The 21,114-nt window shown below is 40.5% G+C and overlaps 1 protein-coding gene and 1 long non-coding RNA gene across 2 annotated transcripts; both read right to left on the bottom strand.

Annotated features, from left to right (window-relative positions):
• Positions 1-1,581: 1,581 nt before the first annotated feature.
• Positions 1,582-18,338, bottom strand: iqub (IQ motif and ubiquitin domain containing). Its single transcript, XM_011475739.3, has 10 exons — positions 17,974-18,338; positions 16,461-16,636; positions 15,261-15,416; positions 14,545-14,755; positions 12,525-12,700; positions 11,340-11,510; positions 8,367-8,543; positions 2,605-2,847; positions 1,912-2,097; positions 1,582-1,837 (listed from the first exon to the last, which is right to left on the bottom strand). Exons 1-10 carry the CDS (start codon positions 18,104-18,106, stop codon positions 1,694-1,696), a joined length of 1,773 nt encoding a protein of 590 aa, XP_011474041.1. The 5' UTR covers positions 18,107-18,338; the 3' UTR covers positions 1,582-1,693.
• Positions 6,107-6,605, bottom strand: LOC110013475. Its single transcript, XR_002873381.1, has 2 exons — positions 6,570-6,605; positions 6,107-6,414 (listed from the first exon to the last, which is right to left on the bottom strand). It is a non-coding gene; the product is annotated as an uncharacterized LOC110013475 (long non-coding RNA).
• Positions 18,339-21,114: the final 2,776 nt, after the last annotated feature.

The raw sequence follows: 21,114 nt of genomic DNA, 5'->3' as shown, positions 1-21,114 counted from the left end.
GTAAAAGAGCTGGAATTCCCATCACTAATTTGACTAAAGAAATACTCAGATCGGATAAAAACAAGAAAAATGCTAAACATGATAAAAACACCCTTTCCATTGGAGTGGGTCTTTAAAAGTAACTAATTTTTGTTAGTTTTATTTTGGAAAGCAAAAACACCATGTAATCTGCTCAAATAAAGGGAACACTGCAGAAACACATTCTAAACCTGAACGAAAACATTTTTTTTCTAAATGCTTTATTCCTTACAGCAGGGGTGGGCAAACTACAGCCGGCGGGCTGGATCAGGCCCACCTCCATGTTTGGTCCGGCCCACTGAACAATATCAGATGACAATAACAGTGCACCCTGTTCTGTGTCCTGATTGGCTCCGTGCCGCGTCTCATGTACAGAAACGTGGAGCTCTTCAGATCTACAGAAATCTGTGATCGATCAGATCTTTGTTTTCATTCTAAGATCCTGGACCTACTTTCTATGAAGGTTTGACAATTTAAACAAGAGAATAGGGTGAAAATGTTCATGTGTGTCTGAGAAAATGTATTTAGGCAGTGAGGAGTTTTACTGCCATAAATGTCTGTATTCAGCCTCCGTGATTTCACCGATTACGATTATTTTTAGAACGTAACTCCTGTAATAAACGAGGAACTCTGTACTGGTGAAAAGGTAACGTAGCTGCAGCAGAAGACATAGAAATTTTTCAATAAGTCAAAATGAGGTCTCAGTAGTGGGTGTGGCCTCCACGTGGCCGTATGAATTCCCTCAACATCTGGCTGTGCTTCTGATGAGATGGCAGATGGTCTCCTGGGGAATCACCTGGACAAAGCATTCCTGAACAGACCATGGTGCAAAATGGCATTGGTGGATGGACCGAGACATGATGTCCCAAATGTGCTCAGTTAGATTCAGGTCACGAGAACGGGTGGGCCGGTCCATCACATCAATACCTTTGTCTTGCAGAAACTGCTGACATACTCCAGCCACATGAGATCTAGCATTGTACTGCATTGGGAGGAACCCAGGGCCAATCACACCAGCATAGGATTTCACAAGGGCTCTGAGAATCTTATCTTAGTTCCTTATGGCAGTCAGTCTACCTCTCGTGACCACATGGAGAGCTGTGCAGCCCTCCAAAGAAATGCCACTCTAAAACATTACTGACCCACTGCCAAACTGGTCATGATGGATGATGTTGCAGGAAGCAGAACGTTCTTCACGGCGTCTCCAGACTCTGTCAAGTCTGTCACACGTGCTCAGTATGAACCAGCTTTCATCTGTGAAGAGCACAGGGCGCCAGTGGCAGAATTGCCAGTCTTTGTGTTCACTAACAAACGCCAAATGTCTTGTACGGTGTTGGCCTGTAAGCACAACTCCCACCTGTGGAGACGGACCCTTATACAACTCAAAGACACAGAAGTTGCCTGTGGTCATGACACACAGAGCAACTCCTTTATTGGAGCTGTCTTGCTTATCGCCTATTATTTCCTCCTATTGTTCAAAACATGTGAAACTGATTTTCAGTCAGCGTTGCTTCCTAATTGGACAGTTTGACTACACAGAAGTATGACTTGAAATAACACTGAGTTGTTTAGGTGTCCCCTTTATTTTTTTGAGCAGCGTACTTAGACCCTTTCTCAAAGTGACAAACATGAGTATTAAATTCTCTAACTGGGTTAGTTTGAGCACCCCTCCTCATTAGTTGATTTTTGAACTAACTGAATGGGGGTCTGCAGCTGATTGTGAGTCCAGGTATTCAGCCAAGATGGAGATCTGGCTAAAATGTTGTCGAGCCATCTCATGTTTGTGTTCCACCTCGCAGATGAACACTTTCTCATACACCTGGGAAAAAAATTGCAGACATTTACAGTAGATGTATCTTTAGTACCAGAATATAAGTGTTTGTCTGTACAAACCTCTTTGATGTCTTTCACTTCTAAGTGACCTGATGTCTCCTCTTTGGACAAAAGTAAGCAGTTCCAGGGGCTCCAATCACTTTGTAGGTCCCAGCGAACAAAAACCAAGTCATGGAGATCATGTTTGCCATTAAGAGCCGAGCGGGATGCCCAAACTACTTCCACTAGATACCAGATGTCTTCTTCCTAAAATAATGTTAGGGTTAGTTTTTAAATAATTAAAACTAGAAGACTGTTAGATGTTCAATACATTTGTCTTTTAACCCCTTAAGAACCCAGGCCCATTTTCTCAGAAAAAAAAAAATGGACCACAGAATCAATTTCTAATGTTTTTCTGTTACACTGATGTTACCATGGGTCCTTATGGGTTAACCCTTTTGATATCTTAAATGACGCCACCCTTACATTGACGTGTTCTCCCTACCATGATAAAGGTGGATAAAGGTGGAAAGATTTCATGTAATCCATGGACACCAGTGAAGATCACAAATCATTGAAGAAAAAAGGTTCAGCGCACTGTCTAGTGGGTCTAGATGACCCAACTCCCAATGTTAAAGTGCCTAGGACAGCACAAGGGTTACGTACTATTTTCCTTTACTGGGAATATCTGTACAAACAGTTTAAACCTGGACCTCCAAACATGTCTTTCTAAATGTTTTCAGACAAGTACACAGAGTAAAGACAAATATTTACCTGCAGCAACCAAGGAATCTTAGCTTCTTTGTTTAATTTCTGCTCATCGATCTTCAGCCTCTTCAAGATATTTTTGTAGACTGAGAAATCCAATCGAGATCTTGCTATGTTGTCAAGGCTGATACAACGTTGGCACCAACTGCTCAGACCTCCACTGATGTTGTAAGCAGCAGAAGGCAGACAACAGCGACAGCCGTGACAGAGGAACATATCATTCTGCAGCTGGGAGGGACTTTGATAAACCTGAAAGGGAATCAGTTTGAACACTTGTGGTTTTGTTTTTGTTTTTTTGGTGGTAAAACATAAGAACAAGTGTTTCACAATATTTAAGACGACTCCTGCTAAAGAGACAGTATAAATATTTACCAAAAAGTTTTTATTGAAAGATTTTATGACTGGAAATTGTACAAAATTATTATTAAGACATAACCTCTTCAGACATCCATTTTTTTTAACTGTCCTGTCCAACAGCTGAGCAAACAGATGAGAGCTGAAGGCCTCTAGTGTTGGACATATTTTACTGTTGCAACATGGGTTATGAATCTTCTGACACACAAGGCGTGTATTTGAATAAACCCATTTAGTTATTTAGGCTAAACGTTATTTATATTAATTATGGCCCGCATCAGCAGTCACTGACTGAAAGAACCAAATTGTTTTCGCAGTTGGAAAGATTCCGGCGCCTTTCAGCAAAAATTTTACCCCAGCCTCGAAAAGTCACCAAAATGTTCACACACCTAGAAGATTGAAAATGAATTCTCCAAAAAGTCAACATCACCCCCCTGAAGACGATGACATCACGGCGAGCGATCCCGGAAAAAGAAATGAATGGGCCGAAAATCGCGTATGGGGCTGAAAAAAATTATTTCAAAACAAAGTAACAAATCCAAAGCACAAGTGCTGGGGATATCCCAAGAAAGTTTGGAAGTCATTATGGGACGGCTACACAACCTAATACTTGGCGGTCATTTTGTGGCGAACTCTGAGAATTGGCAATTTTTGTGTTTCTCCGCAATATGGAAAAACAACACTTTTGTTTGAGCGATTTTCATGAAATTGCACACACTTGCTGCCAGCTCCAGTCTACAAACACTTCGGGAAAAGACCGCCATCCTGAATAAAAAAAAACACATTTACCATCAGAAACAAACCTAAACTTGTTTCTGGGATTTTTATCGACCATCTCTTAACTTTTTAGGCATCAACGGCAAGCTACTGTGGAAAAAATGTTGATTTGTAAACCGTTTTCTGTTGGAAAACGGTTTACAGATGGACCAGATGGAAAGACGAAAAGTAAGGAGAAAGTGATGAAAGGGATAGAAGGATGATTATAGAAGGGGTGGGGGGTAAAATCACAAAGCATAAAGCAACAAGAAACAAGTTGCTGGAAGTTTATAATCTTTATAATACATCTAAAAGGGGCGTGGCCAGTCCATGCACACACACTCCAATGTTGTAAACATACCTGTTGGCTCTAAAAATCTTCCCATTTAAACATGTCAACATGTACACAATACAGCTAATGTTCCCCGGCACATACTTATACATACAGACCATCATATTTGAAATCTTTCATTTCAGTCACACAAACTAATTGTGCAAATGTAAGATAACATTCGCTCGAATGAGTGTTTATGTTCTTCTCGGGTGGATGCTGGAATGCAAAAAAAAGAGGAAGAGTTTCCAGTCATTCCCACACCACGACCTCTGCCTCTAGCCAGGACCCCCAACACGTGCACGGTACAGCAGATAGAGAACAACTGCCCGTCAGGCAATCAAGTCTGCCACCTGGGGCTAGGCGAGGGGCCCCGCCCCCGGAGAGCACCCCCAGCCCCAGACGGGCCTGCCACCACCCCGATGTTCTGAGCATCCCCTCACCCCAACCCCAGGGACAAGCCAGGGCCCCCCAAGGGAGACCCGCCCCATGCTCCAGGCAGCCACCCATCCAGCTTGCGAGAGGTTCAGGAGAGAGCAAGGCAGGGGCAGACCACTCCCCCCCAGGAGGAGGACGCCCAAAAGAAGTGGGGTCCCCAAAGAGTGTTGTAAACATGGCTTGAGCAAAACACTGTTGGAACTTTGGAGAGGCCCAGTGCTCAAGGGGCAAAGACCAGAACCCGCACCATAGGGACAAGGACACCCCCCAGGCGCAGATGTGATGTGATCCCCGGCTAATAGACCTTTTTCACACTTCCGCATTTTTCGACCGGAAATACGTCAATGACGTGTAAAACAACTTCCTGTTAGCATAGCGGCACATATGAAGAATGGCAGAGTCGAAGAGTTGCAGTTTCTGTTGTGTTCCAGGCTGTTCGTCTTCCAACCAAAAACAGCCCGGCCTCTCATTTCATTATTTTCCTGTGGATCCAAACCTGAAACCCAAATGGATACAGGCGATCCGAAAAGAAGAAGGGCATAGTTTTAATGTAAACACAGGTAGCACCGTCTGCTGCCGGCACTTCGCTCCGGATGTGGTGCGGCTGCGTCGTTCGTCGCCTGAACAGTGGTGTTGTCCCGAGTATTTTCCCTTGGAAAACCTTTACTGCTCCTTGGAGAAGGGAGTCAGTATATGACAGAACCTCAAACGTCAGTCTATGCAGCTGTGCTGTTAAGCTAGCGACACGGTGGCTAAGCTAAGGCAGTAAAGATGGATCACGACTACGTAACACACCAACTGCAGGTAAGGTTGTTCATAATGTGTTTGGTTAACGTTAGTCAACTATGTGTAACGTTATTGGATAAATGCATTTCTACCTGAACAAATGAATGTTTATAATAAAAGCTGTTCACGTTCTCACCTATTTTAATTACATGTATTTAATTAATTTTGGGTATTTTGTCATTAACAAAAATAAATGAAACGTATTTGTAATTAAATACTTCACATACTTTTCAAAACATGATTACTGTGTTGTGTTAAAAGGTAGAATAAATATGTTTAGACTGATTTTTAATTCCTTTATCTTCACAGGTGCTCTGGATGAGGCTTTGGATTACATCCATGACTTAGAAGCCAAGTTCCTTTGCTGGACCCAGGAGACGATGTCATGGCGAACAAAGAGTTCCTCATTCCAGACCTCCTTACTGACAATGGATCTAAGATCATCATTCCACCTTTTAAGCTTTCAGCTCCATCAGCAACGAGGAAACAGAACAAACCCAAGCCATTACCCGCCTCAGAATTATGGTGGAAAGAGTGATCGGTAGGATAAAGTCCTTTCACATCAGGGACTCTCTCATGCCGCTCACACTGATGGGCAGTGTGAATCAGATCTGGCTTAACTGCCGTGTTTTGGCAAATTGTCAAGGACTTTTTTGTGTTGAAGAGTGAATTAATGTTTGGTATGTAAATAATGTATAATGTGTAAATAGTATGGAAAAATTTAGTGTTTCCACATATTCTTAAAATCTAATTAAATATAATTGTTATATTCGTAATATTTTTCTGTTGAAATGTGACTTTAAATTCACAAAAAAATTAGATGAACAAATAAAACAATTTTGGTCAAAATTGTGCCTCATTTAATTTTTTGGTATGCGTAACAACAACTGATTAATCACAACAGAAATAACATCAAAGATTTACAATAAAAAAGAACATTACAGATCATTAACAGTAAGACAGAAGGCTGTTGTTGTTAAAGACAAGATAAGTGTAATTTAAGGTATGCATTCATGCATTTGCTATAATATATATCCAAGTTCTCTTTCATTCCATCTGAGAAACCCCATCCAACACAGCCATGAGAGGTTGGGGCTGCACCTGGCATAATCTGCTTCCAGATGCCATCATATATGGATCTGGCTGTGGTCCTACACAAGAGAAACACAACACACAAAAGTTAGACATAAGTGCATAACTACATTTAAATTTAATTCATTATATCTGCTGTAACCATAATTTGGTTAGTCATAACATCAAGAAAAAAACTTAACTTGCTCTCACAAAGCAACAAAAAGTTAATCACCTGTATATGCCTTGTACAGTGTGGACCTCAGACCGTCCCTGCCAACTGTTTTGGGCTTTTGCACCACCAGCTCACTAACCGGTTCAGGATGGATTCCCTTATAAATAAAAGGCAAAAAGCAATTACAGTCCGTAGTAACTACTGGGGGTGTTTTTATAATAATTTATAGTTGTTATGGATACACATCCATTCTTAAATCATAATGATAATTTGATCACAAACCCACCTGTGCTCTTGGTCTGTGCCATCTTTGCAAGCCACTCGTGCAGGCCAGGGTGGGTGGGGCAGCCTGCAGACCCAGCTGTGAATTATGTGCGGTCTGGAACAGGATGGCAAAAGGATGTCATTGCAGAATCCTTTACCAGCAGCACAACTGCAGGAGAAAGCTTTCAGGTTGGCACTTTCTGCATCCATCCAGTGATATCTAACCACAATAAATTAAATAGGTTACAATTAAGACATACTTATGTTGCTACATCAATGTGACACGAAACTATAACTGTCAGTAGGGTGACCAGATTTGAGTTAGTAAAAAAGAGAAATGAAGTGAGTTTGTGAGATATTTCATCGAGAGTAATTGGTGTTCAGAGCTGCATACATGAAGCAAATATGATTGCATTTCATCTATGTTCAATGTTATTTTATTAAATAAGTATCAAAAAAGAGGACATGTCCAGGAAAAGAGGACGTCTGGTCACCCTACTTTCAGAAAAATAATACTAATAGTAAGTGAAGAAAGTACCGCAACCGCAGCAAAAAGAATGAAGACGCAAACGGGCAACTTAACATTTCTTATTTACAGCTTCACCAAATTTTTGGGTGTTATGTTAATCTCATGCCTTTTCACTTAAACATACACACAACATATTCACTGCGATGTGTTATACCTTATATTACAAATAACACCAGGATTTACAGTTGACGTAAACAAACACACAGAGTTATCGGTGATGCGGCTATGGCTAAGCTAGCTGAAGCTTACCTTGGTAATGGTGGATAAACTCTTCGTGGACGAATTTATATCCCTTGTCCAATTTGTTTCCTTTAGTGGACGAATGCATCTTCACACTATTCATCACATCGGCGCTGATGACCTTCGGAACACAACTCAGACTCTTCGAAAACACTCTAGGCTCTGCCATTCTCCGCCAGCTAAGCACAAACCGGAACTAAGTTTACACGTTGCTGACGTGTTTCCGGTTTTTGCGAAAAAGGTCTATGGCCTTGCCAGAGAACTCAGGGATCCCTCTCTCTGCGTGGAGAAAGGGCCGCCTGGCCCAGGAAGTTTCCATGTATGTGTTTTGGTATATATTTTGTGGAGTAAAGGGTGTGTGTAATAAAAGGTGCAGTAAAAACTGGCAGATAGGGCACTAAGAGGACATCTCCTGATTACTCACAGTGATGTCCAAACACCCCCCCCCCCTCTCTCCCTATCAAGGGTCCTATATGTCTAAGGAGCAATTAAAACTGAGAGGGGAGGGGCCTGAATTCATGCAGCAGACAACCACACACATTCACACATGTGGGGGCATGTCCGAGTCACCTGAGAAGGACGAAGCTGAACTGCTTGGAGAGCAGAGAACATACAAATTTAATACAGAAAGAACACAGCTAGCTGCTAACCACTACACCACCATGCAGCCAGAAATAAAAGCACTTCATTTTTTTCTAAATAGTTTTCACCATTATATAGTTTGACAGCATCTAAAATGTGGTTACCTGTTATTTTGCTCAGCTGACTGAAGATAGCTTTGATTTTTTCATATCAAATCTTAGATCCAGAGATTTTTTGCTTACCTTCAACATCTTCCTGACTATCGGGTTGAACGCTGCTGTTTTTATGTACTGCAGGAACAAAGTGCAGATCCTGTTCCTTAAACCATCAAGACTCTGTGCTTTTATTTTTCGTGTCATCAGGTCAACCTCTCTGTCAATCAACTCCAAAATATCCAGAGTCAGCGGACACTCGTTCTCCTGTTCAACAAAGAATAGAAATAATCATCTGTTCATCTTCTATGGCCGCTCTTGTGCAGAGTCACAGAGATCCTGAAGTCTACCCCCGTCATTGTAGGGCAAAGGCGGGGTAAACTTCACCATGGTCACATTTCACCAGTATTGGCTTTAAGGTAATGGCTTCTTGTCAGCTACATAGTTAAGCTTTTTTTTTCTATTTTTTAAATAATTTAAATGTCTATCATTTTTATCATGTAGATATTTTAGATTATTTGTATTTTTGTTAGGGGTTTAAAGATTAATTTTAACAACGATTCGATGCCTGTCATAATTTGATGTTGCCGATACGATTCATAGTCGAGTTCTTTGGCTCATTTTGAAAGGCCTGGTTCTCTGACCTAAAATGGATCCCTGACATCTTTAGCCAAAACTTCAACTATTTAAAGTTTTAATAATTATAATAAAATAATAAATAATTTATCCAGTGTTTATCCCACAATGGGAAATTCATCAATGTTTATCCTCTCAAACCATTTCAATCTACTTTCCTGTTTAGTCTCTAACAGACCTATGAGTTGTTTCTCTGATCCTACTCATCCTGGTCACTCCCAAAGAGAACCTCAACATCTTCCTTTTTGCTACCTGCCTCTTGTCTCTACATCAGATTCTCGAAAACTAACAGTATGGCTGCTCTCACCAGTCTTCTATACATTTCCTTAAATTATCCAGACACTCTTTTGTCACATATCATACCTGAAACCTTCCTCCACCATGAAAACCAAACTCTCCATACTTCCTTCACCCACTTGTCTGGTAAAGTCGGCCCTAGAGAAGCATTAACGTTACCTTTCATCCACTGCACAGTTAATCTGAACTTCTACCATTAGGGCGTTGCTATAGAGAGCAATAAGACACAAAAGCAGCGGATATAAATCATCATCTATTCCTACATCTGTTGCATTACTTAACACTAGAGTCTATTTCATGTAATTTCATGTTCATTTATTTCATTTAAATTATTACCTGCTGGTTTGACCTATTATCACAGTTTTACCAGTTATTTTACACACAGTTTTATATTGCTTTATTTATTTTTTTATATGATCTTTTGACTTCTGACTATTTGGAATTTTTTGGTGAAATAGCTATACCAAAAATTAGTCTTTTAAATCTTTTTTTATGGTTTTAACCTTTTGTCCTACTTAAGTCACTATGTACACAGTTTTTCTCTGAAATCACTCAACAGCAGTTGTTGTACACACAACCAACCAACAGTGTAACTCTAATCTTTTTGTGCACATGTGTTTTTTTGTCTGCTGTCATGTGTTGATATCTCTTTCTACCCTTTTAAGGATACCCTGGATCTACTCATCCATCTCCCTCCAGAATGAATCCTTCTCCTCCATCTTACCTTTGGGGTAGAACCGTTGACTTCATTCAACATAACACTTCCGCCCTAACTGACGCTCTCAACTGCAAAACATTCTTCTCAAACTTCTCGTTCATAATTTCTCTTTCCATCCACAAAACAACTTCAAGCTACTCCCAATCTATGAGTCTTGCTGTCATTCCATCTGGTCTCTTGAAGGCACAGGAGCTCCACCTTCCTTTTTTCCAAAATGTATGCCAATTCTCTGGTTTTCGCTGTCAGAATCTTTCAAAATGAAATTTCTACTTCAAGTTTTATATGCCTGCCTTTTCCTATTATCTCTGTTCCTATCAACACATCTTCCTCAACTCCTTCTTCAACTAAAAGCAGTCCAGTTTCCACGAGTACCCTGAGGTTCAACAGCACCAGTCATCATTAGCCTGGGCCACTACCGATCTGAAATGTTTTTTGTCATTTACATCATTGGTTTGCCTTTGGTTTCGCATTGGATGACCTTCCTGATTTTGGTGGACTTGAGGTGTATTTTAAGCCTCATCATAGATGTGATGGCAGCATTCCCTGCCACACCCACAAACAAAATGGCTGTAACCTCCTCCCAGCATTGCACACTTTCTTTTTAATTATTTCAGATTCTTCATTCTTAAATAAATGCACACATTTGTTTGAGTTAAAATATACATGTATTCTCTGTTTTCAGCATTTATTTGTAGCAAATACATGTACATATGTTTAGTTTACTCATTTTGGTTTGTTTGAATCCTGTCACCTGTATTTGAGCTGCCAGTGCTGAGGGTGCTACTGGTTGCTACGGGTGTGGCTGAGGTTCTGGAGCTGTGCTGTGAGGACTGGCAAAAGAGGAAGTCTTCACAGCCTTTAAAGGCTCCAGTCAGACAATTGGGCAGGCGCCATCTATAGGAGCCTCCAAGGGGAGAAACTAATGGACTTATTTAATGTTTATTTGTTTTGCTTCTGTTGGTCATTATTCATTTTGTTCTACTTTTGATGTTTTTTTCTTTTCCACTAAGAGACCAAGTTTTGTGTTTAGTCTTGTCTTTATAGTATTTTTTTTAATGTCTGTCTAGTCTTTGTTAAATGTTAGTCCCCCCCATGTTTCTCGAGTGGTCTGATCAGCCACTTTATATGTTCCCCTGTTGTGTCTTTGGTTAGGTCAGTTTGTTTCTGTTACTTGGTCTGTTCAGTTGCGTCAGTTAAAGTTAAGTTTGTTGCCTGAGTTAATCATGTTTCTGTTGACCTCTTTTAAGGGCCCAGTTTGTCCATCCTTTTACATTTTTTGAGAAAAATTAAAATGTTCAATTTTTGATAAACTTCTGTTGTCCTCTTTGGCTGCTCGATCCCTCACAATAGAGAAAGAAAAAAACATTTCTGAGATTTCACATAAAATATCTGCTAAAAGAAGTATTACGTACCTCAATAGTTTCCTTAAGTGTCATCAAAAGGTGAAGCCTCTGCATCTTGCTGACAGTAGACAGGCTGATGTTGTTGTAAAGATCTTGCAGCTTTCTAGCTGTGATGGTGTGTAGTGTGTCCATCTCTATCAGTTGATTATTGGTTGTGTGCCATTGATATGGTGAAGCAGACTGAAACAGATTTGTTTGTTACTTCAAACGGACATACGGTTATATAAAGATACTTGTTCTGCCTTTTCTACAAGTCTGGAAGCTGGAAATATTACTGTAACACAAAGTCAACTATGATTTTTGATCACAAAAAAGTGAAAGGAATTGCAGTACTGAAGGAATAATTTTCCACCATTACGGTTACATGAACCTTCTATTTATGTTGTTGAAGTTAAATCATCTGTAAACTTGGGTTGGTTATAAGTCAGTCCTATGGATAACCTGAAACACAATGCTATGATCATTACAGCAAATGGCTTTTAACAGTTCACTTAAGTTTGTTATTCTACTTTTAGGTGTCATTACTGCCTTTCGTAAAGACTGGACAATGTCATTGGAATGATCTTTTCATTCTTAAGCCTTTCAGTGCCAAATCACATTAAAATTAGATCAATAACAAGAGTAGGACGACAACAGGCATCTTGATGAGATTTTCACTTCGTGGAATCGATGACATCATATTCGCCGTTTAAAAAAGAAAAGAGCATGGTGTTCGAATTGCTTTTAAAAGCCAGGTTACTAAATTACGCACTATTTGTTTTTTTAGGAGTTAGGGATTAGGGTGGGAATTTCGACACAGCCTAAAATGTTTAGCCAAAACAGCTAGCATGTTTCTAAAATAGTAGCTAAATGTCAAATTAGCATCAAAATCCACAATAGATACCATATTAGTCAAATGAACTAGCATATTGCTAATAAAACAGCTTAAAGTCAAATAAACTAAAACAAGTTTTTTAAGAAGTAAGTTGAGCCCAAAAAGCTAGAATAATGCTAATACAAAGGCATATTGCTAATTTACTTAAATCAACTCATTCAAACTGAATTCAGGTCAGATGTATGTATTAAGTGGATTTGGGGAGCGGGCAGAGGCTTGGATAAGTAAGTTGGCCTCTTCATATGGCTCAGTTTTTGCTTTTCCTCTTTGTTATAAAAGCTGTAGTTAATTTATTAACTTGGGAATGAGTAAACACTGACCTTATTCAGGAAATCTCTTATCATCTTTTCATAGTTATTTGTCTGAGTGACAATCTGACGGCGGCCAATAGCACGGATGAGCTGCGTCTCCTTCTCTAGCAGCAATCGAAGAGCTTCCTTCCTCTTAGCTCCTTGCTGTGAGGAGTTTATCAAGCGTTCCTCTTCAAGCCTCCACACTGTAAGATATGTACAGTCACAGATTGATTTCTACACTGGACTTACAGGGGACATGAAAATCAGGTTTGTTTGTTTGAATGTGTGAATGCCTCATGCTTTGAGATTCCAAATAAAAAATAAAAAAATTAGTGTTTTTTTTTTGTTTGTTTTTTCACACCCCCAATAAACTGGCAAATGTTTTACTTTCAAATGAAAGTTTAGAATGAATTAGAGAATAGATGTTGTTATGCTATGCTATGTTGTGTTATCTTCCAATAGGGGCCGGCCACAGTAAATGCTGGGTCCCACAGGTGTTCATTACTTCAGACCCCAGTCTGTAATGGTGGTCGGGCTTTAGGATCCCCCTGCTGCATGCACGATCGTGCAGACGCCGGATGTCTGTGCTATTTGTATTGTGAGCCAGTGTAGCCGTGGCCAAGACCCACTCATTCGATTCAGCGTTTAAACCTGTAACGTGGCATACGCCAAAGAACATTCCGGTGAAGAATCAGTACAACGGTTAGGGGTGGATCTTAAACGAATCTGATAGTGGCCCAAGCACATGGGTGACATTGAGACAGACATCTACGGAAAAACGGGCAACAAGCGACTGATTTCCTGGTGGAGGTGCAAAGAATGTGAGCAACAAATTAGAACTGGTTTTAAAGTAGATTTTTGAGCAAAGACGGAGAGGTGCGCGTGTCTCCAGGAAAATGGTTCGCATGAAAGCAAAGAGGATTTTTGATACGGATATTGATGCTTCAAAGAGAAAAGAAAAGTTCGCAGCCAGTCCTAATCAGAACATAAAACTAAATTGTCAGAATTTAAAAAAATCCTGAAATCTTCATCTGGTGTTGTCTGCATTTATGACCGAATTTCCCCAAAAAATGAACCCGTTAGCCATCACCATTCTGTACAGTATATGCTAGAATAAACGGCGGTCTTCAAGAGATACCTGTCTCTACTAAACCCTGGGTCGGCTGACAAATGTTTGAAATAAATGTTATATTATATATGTATATTATATTATACGTATTACATTATTATTCGTATTATTATATTATATTATATTATATTATATTATATTATATTATATTATATTATATTATATTATATTATATTATATTATATTATATTATATTATATTATATTATATTATATTATATTATATCATATTATATTTAGACAAGAGGTATCGTAAAAAAGCTGATAAAGGCAAACGCTTCCACTTTCCAGCCATAAGGTTCACTTAACTCATAATATTAATAGCAAAGATGCAAGTCAATAGTTATGTAGAGAACAAACTGACATCCCCTCTGTCTTCTAATCAGCACCCTTGTGTTTCCCCAGGATTGGGAAAGATTGAAGCAAAAAAATGTAGAAACACACCCACATACTTTGTATATACGAGGCATTGATTACATCCTGTGCCCCTGCTAATTACAAGTAAAGTAAAAACATGGGCAGTTTAGACTTCAGAATCCACTAAACAGATCCATTTCCTGCTGTTTTGTAGGCAGAGATGCAACACTGTCCTAATGTAATTACAGAATAAATCTGCTTTCTAAAGTGGAAAGTACTCTAGTTTTATTTGTGCCTACTCATTCACAAAAGCTGTAGTCATTAAAATGTAACACTTAGGTCCCCAATCTCTGCTAAATTCCCACTGAGCATTACATCTTTCAATATTGTCTAAGCAATATTTTATTTAAATGTTCAAGGAGTTCAAATATGGAAGATTTTTGCATGTCGCCCTTTCTTGCATGTCTTGCATCTATGCAGTTTCCTGAAATGAACATGATATAGCATAATCTGTGAATCATTCATCAGACACTCAAGAGTAGAAATAGGACAATGGGCTTACTCTCCAAAGCCTTGTACAGCAGGTTGAAGTCCTCCCTCCTTTTAGGGTTCATACGGCGTTGGTACAGATCCCTCTGCTGATCCTCCTTTTCACTCTCCCTTCTCCTTTCTTGCATTTCAAGCCAAGCCAACTGCCGGCTTTGTTCATTTCTCAGCTGGTCCACTGCTTTTTGGGCTAGCCAACGACGAGCAAGTGATTGCAAAAAGATGACCTGTGCAATGTAAATATATGGAGGATTATGTAATACATGATGTTAATATCTAGGTTTAGTACGTTAAGTATGCTAATGAGTTATTAAGTATGGTGTGAGCTCCGAGACAGACATAATTTTGAGTTTACAGTTAGGACATGCCAAAGACATGTCAGAATCTCAACATCATGACTGCGGGGTGGGGGGTGAGGGTACAAAAAACCTTATGTTTGTCAAGCATGGCTGTAACTGAGGGTTACACATTGTGGTCACAACTAATTTAACTTGCTCCCAAAATACTATTTTTAAGCACAACTGCATTAGAAATATAAATAGTTCAACCCTTAATGCAAATTAAGATATTGGCAAATATTTCACTCTTTCAGATGTATTTGACTGTGTGCCCACAGGTTTACAGTATGAAGAACACTTATCAGGTAATTTTTACATTTTTATTATCATTTCTTTAAAACATTTCTTACATGCACAACAAAAACAAAACCTGGTTATTCACAAAAACACTTACGGCCCTCAGCTTTCTGTCATGCCATTCATCAGCAGTGATGTATTTCCCAGGAGTGACCAGCTTGTCTTTCATACATGAGACATAACAGCCGATACCAGCCATCTGGGTGGAAGTGTTGACTAGACACTGCTGGTTGTGAGATTTCAATCGAACCGTCTGTTAAAAGAACAAAACAGAAGCAATGACTAAAGTCTAATGTGTTTCTCTGCCTTGACATGTATGGTAGAAAACAGTGAAGTGATTTATACATTTGTCAAAGCAAATATGATGTTACTGCATTTACAGTCTTTACTAATTCTAGTTTTCTATAGTTTATTTTACATACTCAATTTCAGAAACCATCCAACAATTTATTTATGTACAACTATGTCTCAAAAATCCATAAATACAGTTTGTTCTGGTGGTAAGGTCCTTTACTTTATCAAAAAATACCAAGTGCCCTCATCCTTTGCAAAACACTTGATGGCAGCAAAAAAGAATCAAGGCATCATTACAGTCCTTGTTTTTGTTCCCCCTTTGCCATATCCCTTCAGGGTTTGCCATTCAATCAGCTTTTACTGATTCGCACAGGTGGTTTGGCAGAGATTTTTACGCCGGATGCCCTTACTGACACATCTTTATATTTTTTCCGGGCTAGGGACCGGCACACGCCTTGTGGCTACATGGTTAGGCAGTAACCCGAAGGGTTTGCCCAAGGACTTTCACTGGATGAAGCTCATTGCACCCCTGGGAATAAAACCCCAGACATCAAGCCATCACGTGTAGAAACACTTTGAATTTAGCAAAGTCATGTGACCATCCAGTGTCTAGAATGTTCTGATAATGTTCCCTTTGAATTCTTTGGAGGTGGAAAAACGTGGACTGAACTTTAGGACACTAACATGTGAATGGATTTGACATTCATTCTAGTTTACTTGTTTGTTTGGACACAGATTTAATCTATACTTGATGATCTGGAAGAAATCCAAGAATCTGGAAAACTTCACTGTTCAGTGGCAGGATGTTCTGTCTGAGTCACACTGGTGGAGGTTTTGGATAAAGATGTTCTGGATCCACTTTAGGTCAGTGATTTGGATCAAATCGAATCGTTCCAAATGAACCAATATTGACTATGAACCGTATCATCAACCACAAATGATGGTGTTTAATCATTGTTTATATTAATCTTTAGATCCCTATTATTTAAGTTCTGTTCTTTACCTGTGAGTCCCGACTAAAGACAGTCATGCCTCTGTCAGGTTTTTTGCGGGGGAGGGTTTGGACAGCAGCATGGTGGTACTCGGTTCCTGTCAACTGGTGGCGGTATCCACCAAGAAAAGCCTTCTGCTTGTAGGAATGCTCATTCTTCACCACCACAAACTCCACTCCAGCACAATCTGAAAGTGCATTAGTAAAAGATACACAGTGTAAATAATTAACAAGCTGGCAAACTTTAAGGTACAGAATGACGCTATCACAATTAGGTTAAGTGGAAAAGAAATCATGATTATTCTGAACTATTTTTAATATTTATTTGTCTGTTCAATTATTTCTGTCTTGTTTCCCTTTTGCTCAATACTGTACAAGAAAAAAAGATTTGAAATATTTGTTTCACAGCTTTTTGTTAGAATACCCATGCGATTCATAATAACATTGAGCAGTTATTGTTATTGTTGGAGCAATTTAAAGACACTTAAGTCTTTAACAAGGAAATAATGAAAAAATTCTAATGGGTCAAAGTTTTCCCCGCACGTCCTGCTAGTCTTGAAATCGGGAGAAATAACGAAGTGACCATGGACTGTGGTACAGAGAGATGAGTTTAATGCTATGTAAAAAGAAGAAAATGTGTCCTCTTCAGAGAAAAATGGGGGGGGGGGGGGGGCATACAGATAAAAAAGCACTTTTGCTGCACAAAAACAGATTATGTTTTTTCAGGCCACAATCTAATTCCAGCGCACAGTTTACTAATCTGTGCTCACGGTTTATCAGATTTTTTTTCTTTTTAACCACTGGCACCTGAAGGGCTCAATAGTTTTCCTTTATTTTTCAAGAAGAAAATTATACCCAACATGTGATCACTTAAAATGCCATAACTTTCTTATTTTCTGAATGATTTTTATTGGAAAGGTTTCTGTAACCCAGGACTGCTCATCCCCGGTTCTGGAGATCTACCCCCCTGCCTGTTTTCCAGCTCTCCCTGCACTGCTTGCTGCTGATTACCTGGACCAGGTTTGTTCAGTCAATCAGTGTGGAGACATCTGATTGAACTAATCAGCAGCTAGCAGGACTATATATATATAATAATATTAATCATGTTAATTTCCTTTTTAATTCATAACTAGTAACTACTATGTAAGGAATAACAAGTGTCTGTGGAGACCTGATTGTGTCAGATGGTTGCTTCTGTGAAGTCCATTCATTTCTGATAATCAACACTGAATAACATTATAATTAGATTTAAGTAGAGATTTAAGCTTAAATCGTTTTTCACAAAAAGCAAACTATTTAAAACATGAGCAATGGGCTGCCGTGGTGACGGCCTTAGTGCATCAGCATTGCTCAGCCCGCTCCTCTGAACATCATCACACGTTAAACATAGCATCATTTCAGTGGGAAAGTTCACTGTTAATAAATTGCACACACACACAAAAAAAATCCAAAGACAGCACTTCAGAAAAATGGTACTGTCACTCAACTAAGGTGTGTGTCTGCCCCCACCAGCAGGGGGCCTTACCTGCAAGAACCGGTTCTTCCTCATGTCCCAGAGCTGGCGGCTCCAAAGCTCCAACTTTGCTGAGTTGAGGGTTTGCTGTTTCATCCACCTCTTCTTGTTTTACACATTCTTTTAGAATCTGGCTTTGTTCCATTGGAGTCTTTCTCAGTGTTTCTTTAGAGATAAACCGCCACCTTACTGGGAAAAGCAGAATCAGACTAGAAAGGACCAGCAGAATTATGAACGTTCAGTTTCCCCCCAATTTGAGGATCAATGTAGCAATCGAAACGCGGCAAGCTTTGGACCGGTGGGAAGCTGCAGTGTACGCGTTGTTATGGCAACAGAAAGGAACGCCTGCAGTCCAGCAGACCGCACGCGGGCGGTCCAGCCTCGCGCATGCTCACACCTCGCGCTGCCGCCTGCTCATTCCTTGTGGCTGCCACGGCCGTTTAAGAAGTTTCTTTTGTTTCAAATTAATATTTGTGTCACAAGCCACCTGTCTCTGTTTGGACTCCATTACAGCCGCGATTTTAACATTTTAGTGACAAACATTTTAGTTTTGGGAAAGATAGGTGGAGACGAAAACTCGGGTTCAATAGAGCTCGAGCAACAGAAAGCATCCGAGAAACTAGTCACAAAAGCGGATTTGTTTGTTCTGATGATGGTCCGACAACACTGACGCTTCGGCTCACGTGTCGAGCTCATAAAGTGAAACCCCGTGTAGGTGCGTGGATCGCTTCAGAAGAAGTCACGTGACCGATGCAGCTACTGTGTTGGTGTGTCACAGGAGCCAAACAAGGAAGGAAGGAACCAGCAGTGTTGCCGGATTATGCGGTTTTCCACCCAATTTGGTGGGTTTGATTTTGTGAAGAATAGTTGATGTGGCGGTTTTCGCGTCAATTTGGCAGGTTTCAGTTAGTTTTATTACGAGTCTTTTATCATCACCATCTTTTATTTTGATAGACATTTTATTTTGAAACATTACCGGATCTTCTTGGGTATATTACTGTCACCTGGGTGCTAATCAGTCCAACGGTGAGTTTAACAGGGTTGGGATAACTTTGGAGCGATATTTCTGCCACAACATTGCACACAAAACTTTCAACTTTTAAGTTGCAAATGAAAATATTAAATATTTGCTTTTCAATTATTTTTTTATTTTGCTTTTCTTCTTCTTTCTCTTTCGGCTTTTCCCATCAGGGGTCGCCACAGCGAATCATCCTTTTCCACCTCACTCTATCATGGACATCTTCTACCCTAACATTAGCCAACTTCATGTCCTCTGTTAAGACATCCATGTATCTCCTCTTTGGCCGTCCTCTTGCCCTCCTGCCAGGCAGCTCCATCTCCAACATCCTTCTACCAATATATCCACTATCCCTCCTCTGAACATGTCCAAACCATCTCAGTCTGGCTTCTCTGACTTTGTCGCTGACACAGGCAACATGAGCCGTCCCTCTGATGTACTCGTTCCTTATCCTGTCTAACCTGGTCACTCCTAAGGAGAACCTCAACATCTTCATCTCTGCTACCTCCAAATCAGCCTCTTGTCTCTGTCTCACTGCTACCGTCTCTAACCCATAGAGCAGAGCTGGTCTCACCACTGTCTTGTACACCTTTCCTTTGAGTCTTGCTGGCACTCTTCTGTCACACAACACTCCTGACACTTTCCTCCAACCGCTCCAACCTGCCTGCACTCGCCTCTTCACCTCTTTTCCACAATCCCCATCACACTGAACTGTTGACCCCAAGTACTTAAACTCCTGCACCTTCTTCACCTCAGTCCCCTGTAACCTAATGCTTCTACCTTGATCCCTCTCGTTCAGACACATGTATTCTGTCTTACTACGACTGACCTTCATACCTCTTCTTTCCAGAGCAAACCTCCACCTCTCTAGCTGTTCCTCCACCTGCTCTCTACTCTCACTGCAAATTACAATGTCATCCGCAAACATCATTGTCCAGGGAGATTCCTGTCTTACCTCGTCTGTCAGCCTGTCCATCAGCATAGCAAACAAAAAAGGACTCAAAGCTGATCCTTGGTGTAGTCCCACCTCCACCTTGAACTCCTCTGTCTGACCTACAGCACATCTCACCACCGTCATACTTCTCTCATACATGTCCTGAACTACTCTGACATACTTTTCTGCCACTCCAGACGACCTCATACAGTACCACAGCTCCTCCCTCGGCACCCTGTCATACGCCTTCTCTAAATCTACGAACACACAATGCAGCTCCTTCTGACCTTCTCTGTACTTTTCCATCAACATTCTCAAAGCAAAAATGGCATCAGTGGTGCTCTTACGGGGCATGAAACCATACTGCTGCTCACAAATCTCCACCTTCTTCCTAAGCCTGGCTTCCACTACTCTTTCCCACAGCTTCATTGTGTGGCTCATCAACTTTATTCCTCTATAGTTGCTGCAGTTCTGCGTGTCACCCTTGTTCTTAAAGATTGGGACCAGAACGCTTCTCCTCCATTCCTCAGGCATCTTCTCACTCTCTAAAATCCTATTGAACAACCTTGTTAGAAATTCCACTGCTGTCTCTCCTAGGCACTTCCATACCTCCACAGGTACGTCATCAGGACCAACGGCCTTTCCGCTCTTCATCCTTTTCAGAGCCTTCCTAACCTCATCCTTTCCAATCTCTGCTACTTCCTGCTCCACAACAACCACATCTTCCTCCCTTCTTTCCCTGTCATTTTCCTCGTTCATCAGCTCCTCAAAATACTCCTTCCATCTTTTCTGTACACTCTCTTGGGTTGTTAGCACCTTTCCATCTCTGTCCTTAATCACCCTTATCTGTTGCACGTCCTTCCCATCTCTGTCTCTCTGTCTGGCTAGCCTGTACAAGTCCTTCTCTCCTTCCTTTGTGTCTAACCTGTCATATAGCTCATCGTAAGCTTTCTGTTTGGCCTTTGCCACCTCTCTCTTCACTCTACGCTGCGCTTCCTTGTACTCCTGTCTACCTTCCTCAGTCCTTTCTACATCCCACTTCCTTTTAGCCAACCTCTTCCTCTGGACGCATTCCTGTACTTCCTCATTCCACCACCAAGTCTCTTTACCGTCTTTCCTCTTTCCAGATGACACACCTAGCACCTTCCTACCTGTTTCCCTGATAATCTCTGCTGTAGTTTCCCAGTCCTCTGGAAGCTCA

Source organism: Oryzias latipes, chromosome 6, assembly GCF_002234675.1.
Source record: "Oryzias latipes chromosome 6, ASM223467v1".
NCBI lineage: Eukaryota > Metazoa > Chordata > Actinopteri > Beloniformes > Adrianichthyidae > Oryzias > Oryzias latipes.
Note: the sequence above shows the minus strand (reverse complement) of the source record. Positions and strands in the feature narration are given on the sequence as shown.

What these genes read in the sequence shown, in the direction of transcription:
- iqub (XM_011475739.3), bottom strand. Translation starts at nt 18,106, where the DNA reads ATGGAACAAAGCCAGATTCTAAAAGAATGTGTAAAACAAGAAGAGGTG. An exon ending in GGAAGAACCGGTTCTTGCAG is followed by an intron (nt 16,637 to 17,973) that starts GTAAGGCCCCCT and finishes ATGCACTTTCAG; the next exon opens with ATTGTGCTGGAGTGGAGTTT. An exon ending in AAGTGAAAGACATCAAAGAG is followed by an intron (nt 1,838 to 1,911) that starts GTTTGTACAGAC and finishes TTTTTTTCCCAG; the next exon opens with GTGTATGAGAAAGTGTTCAT.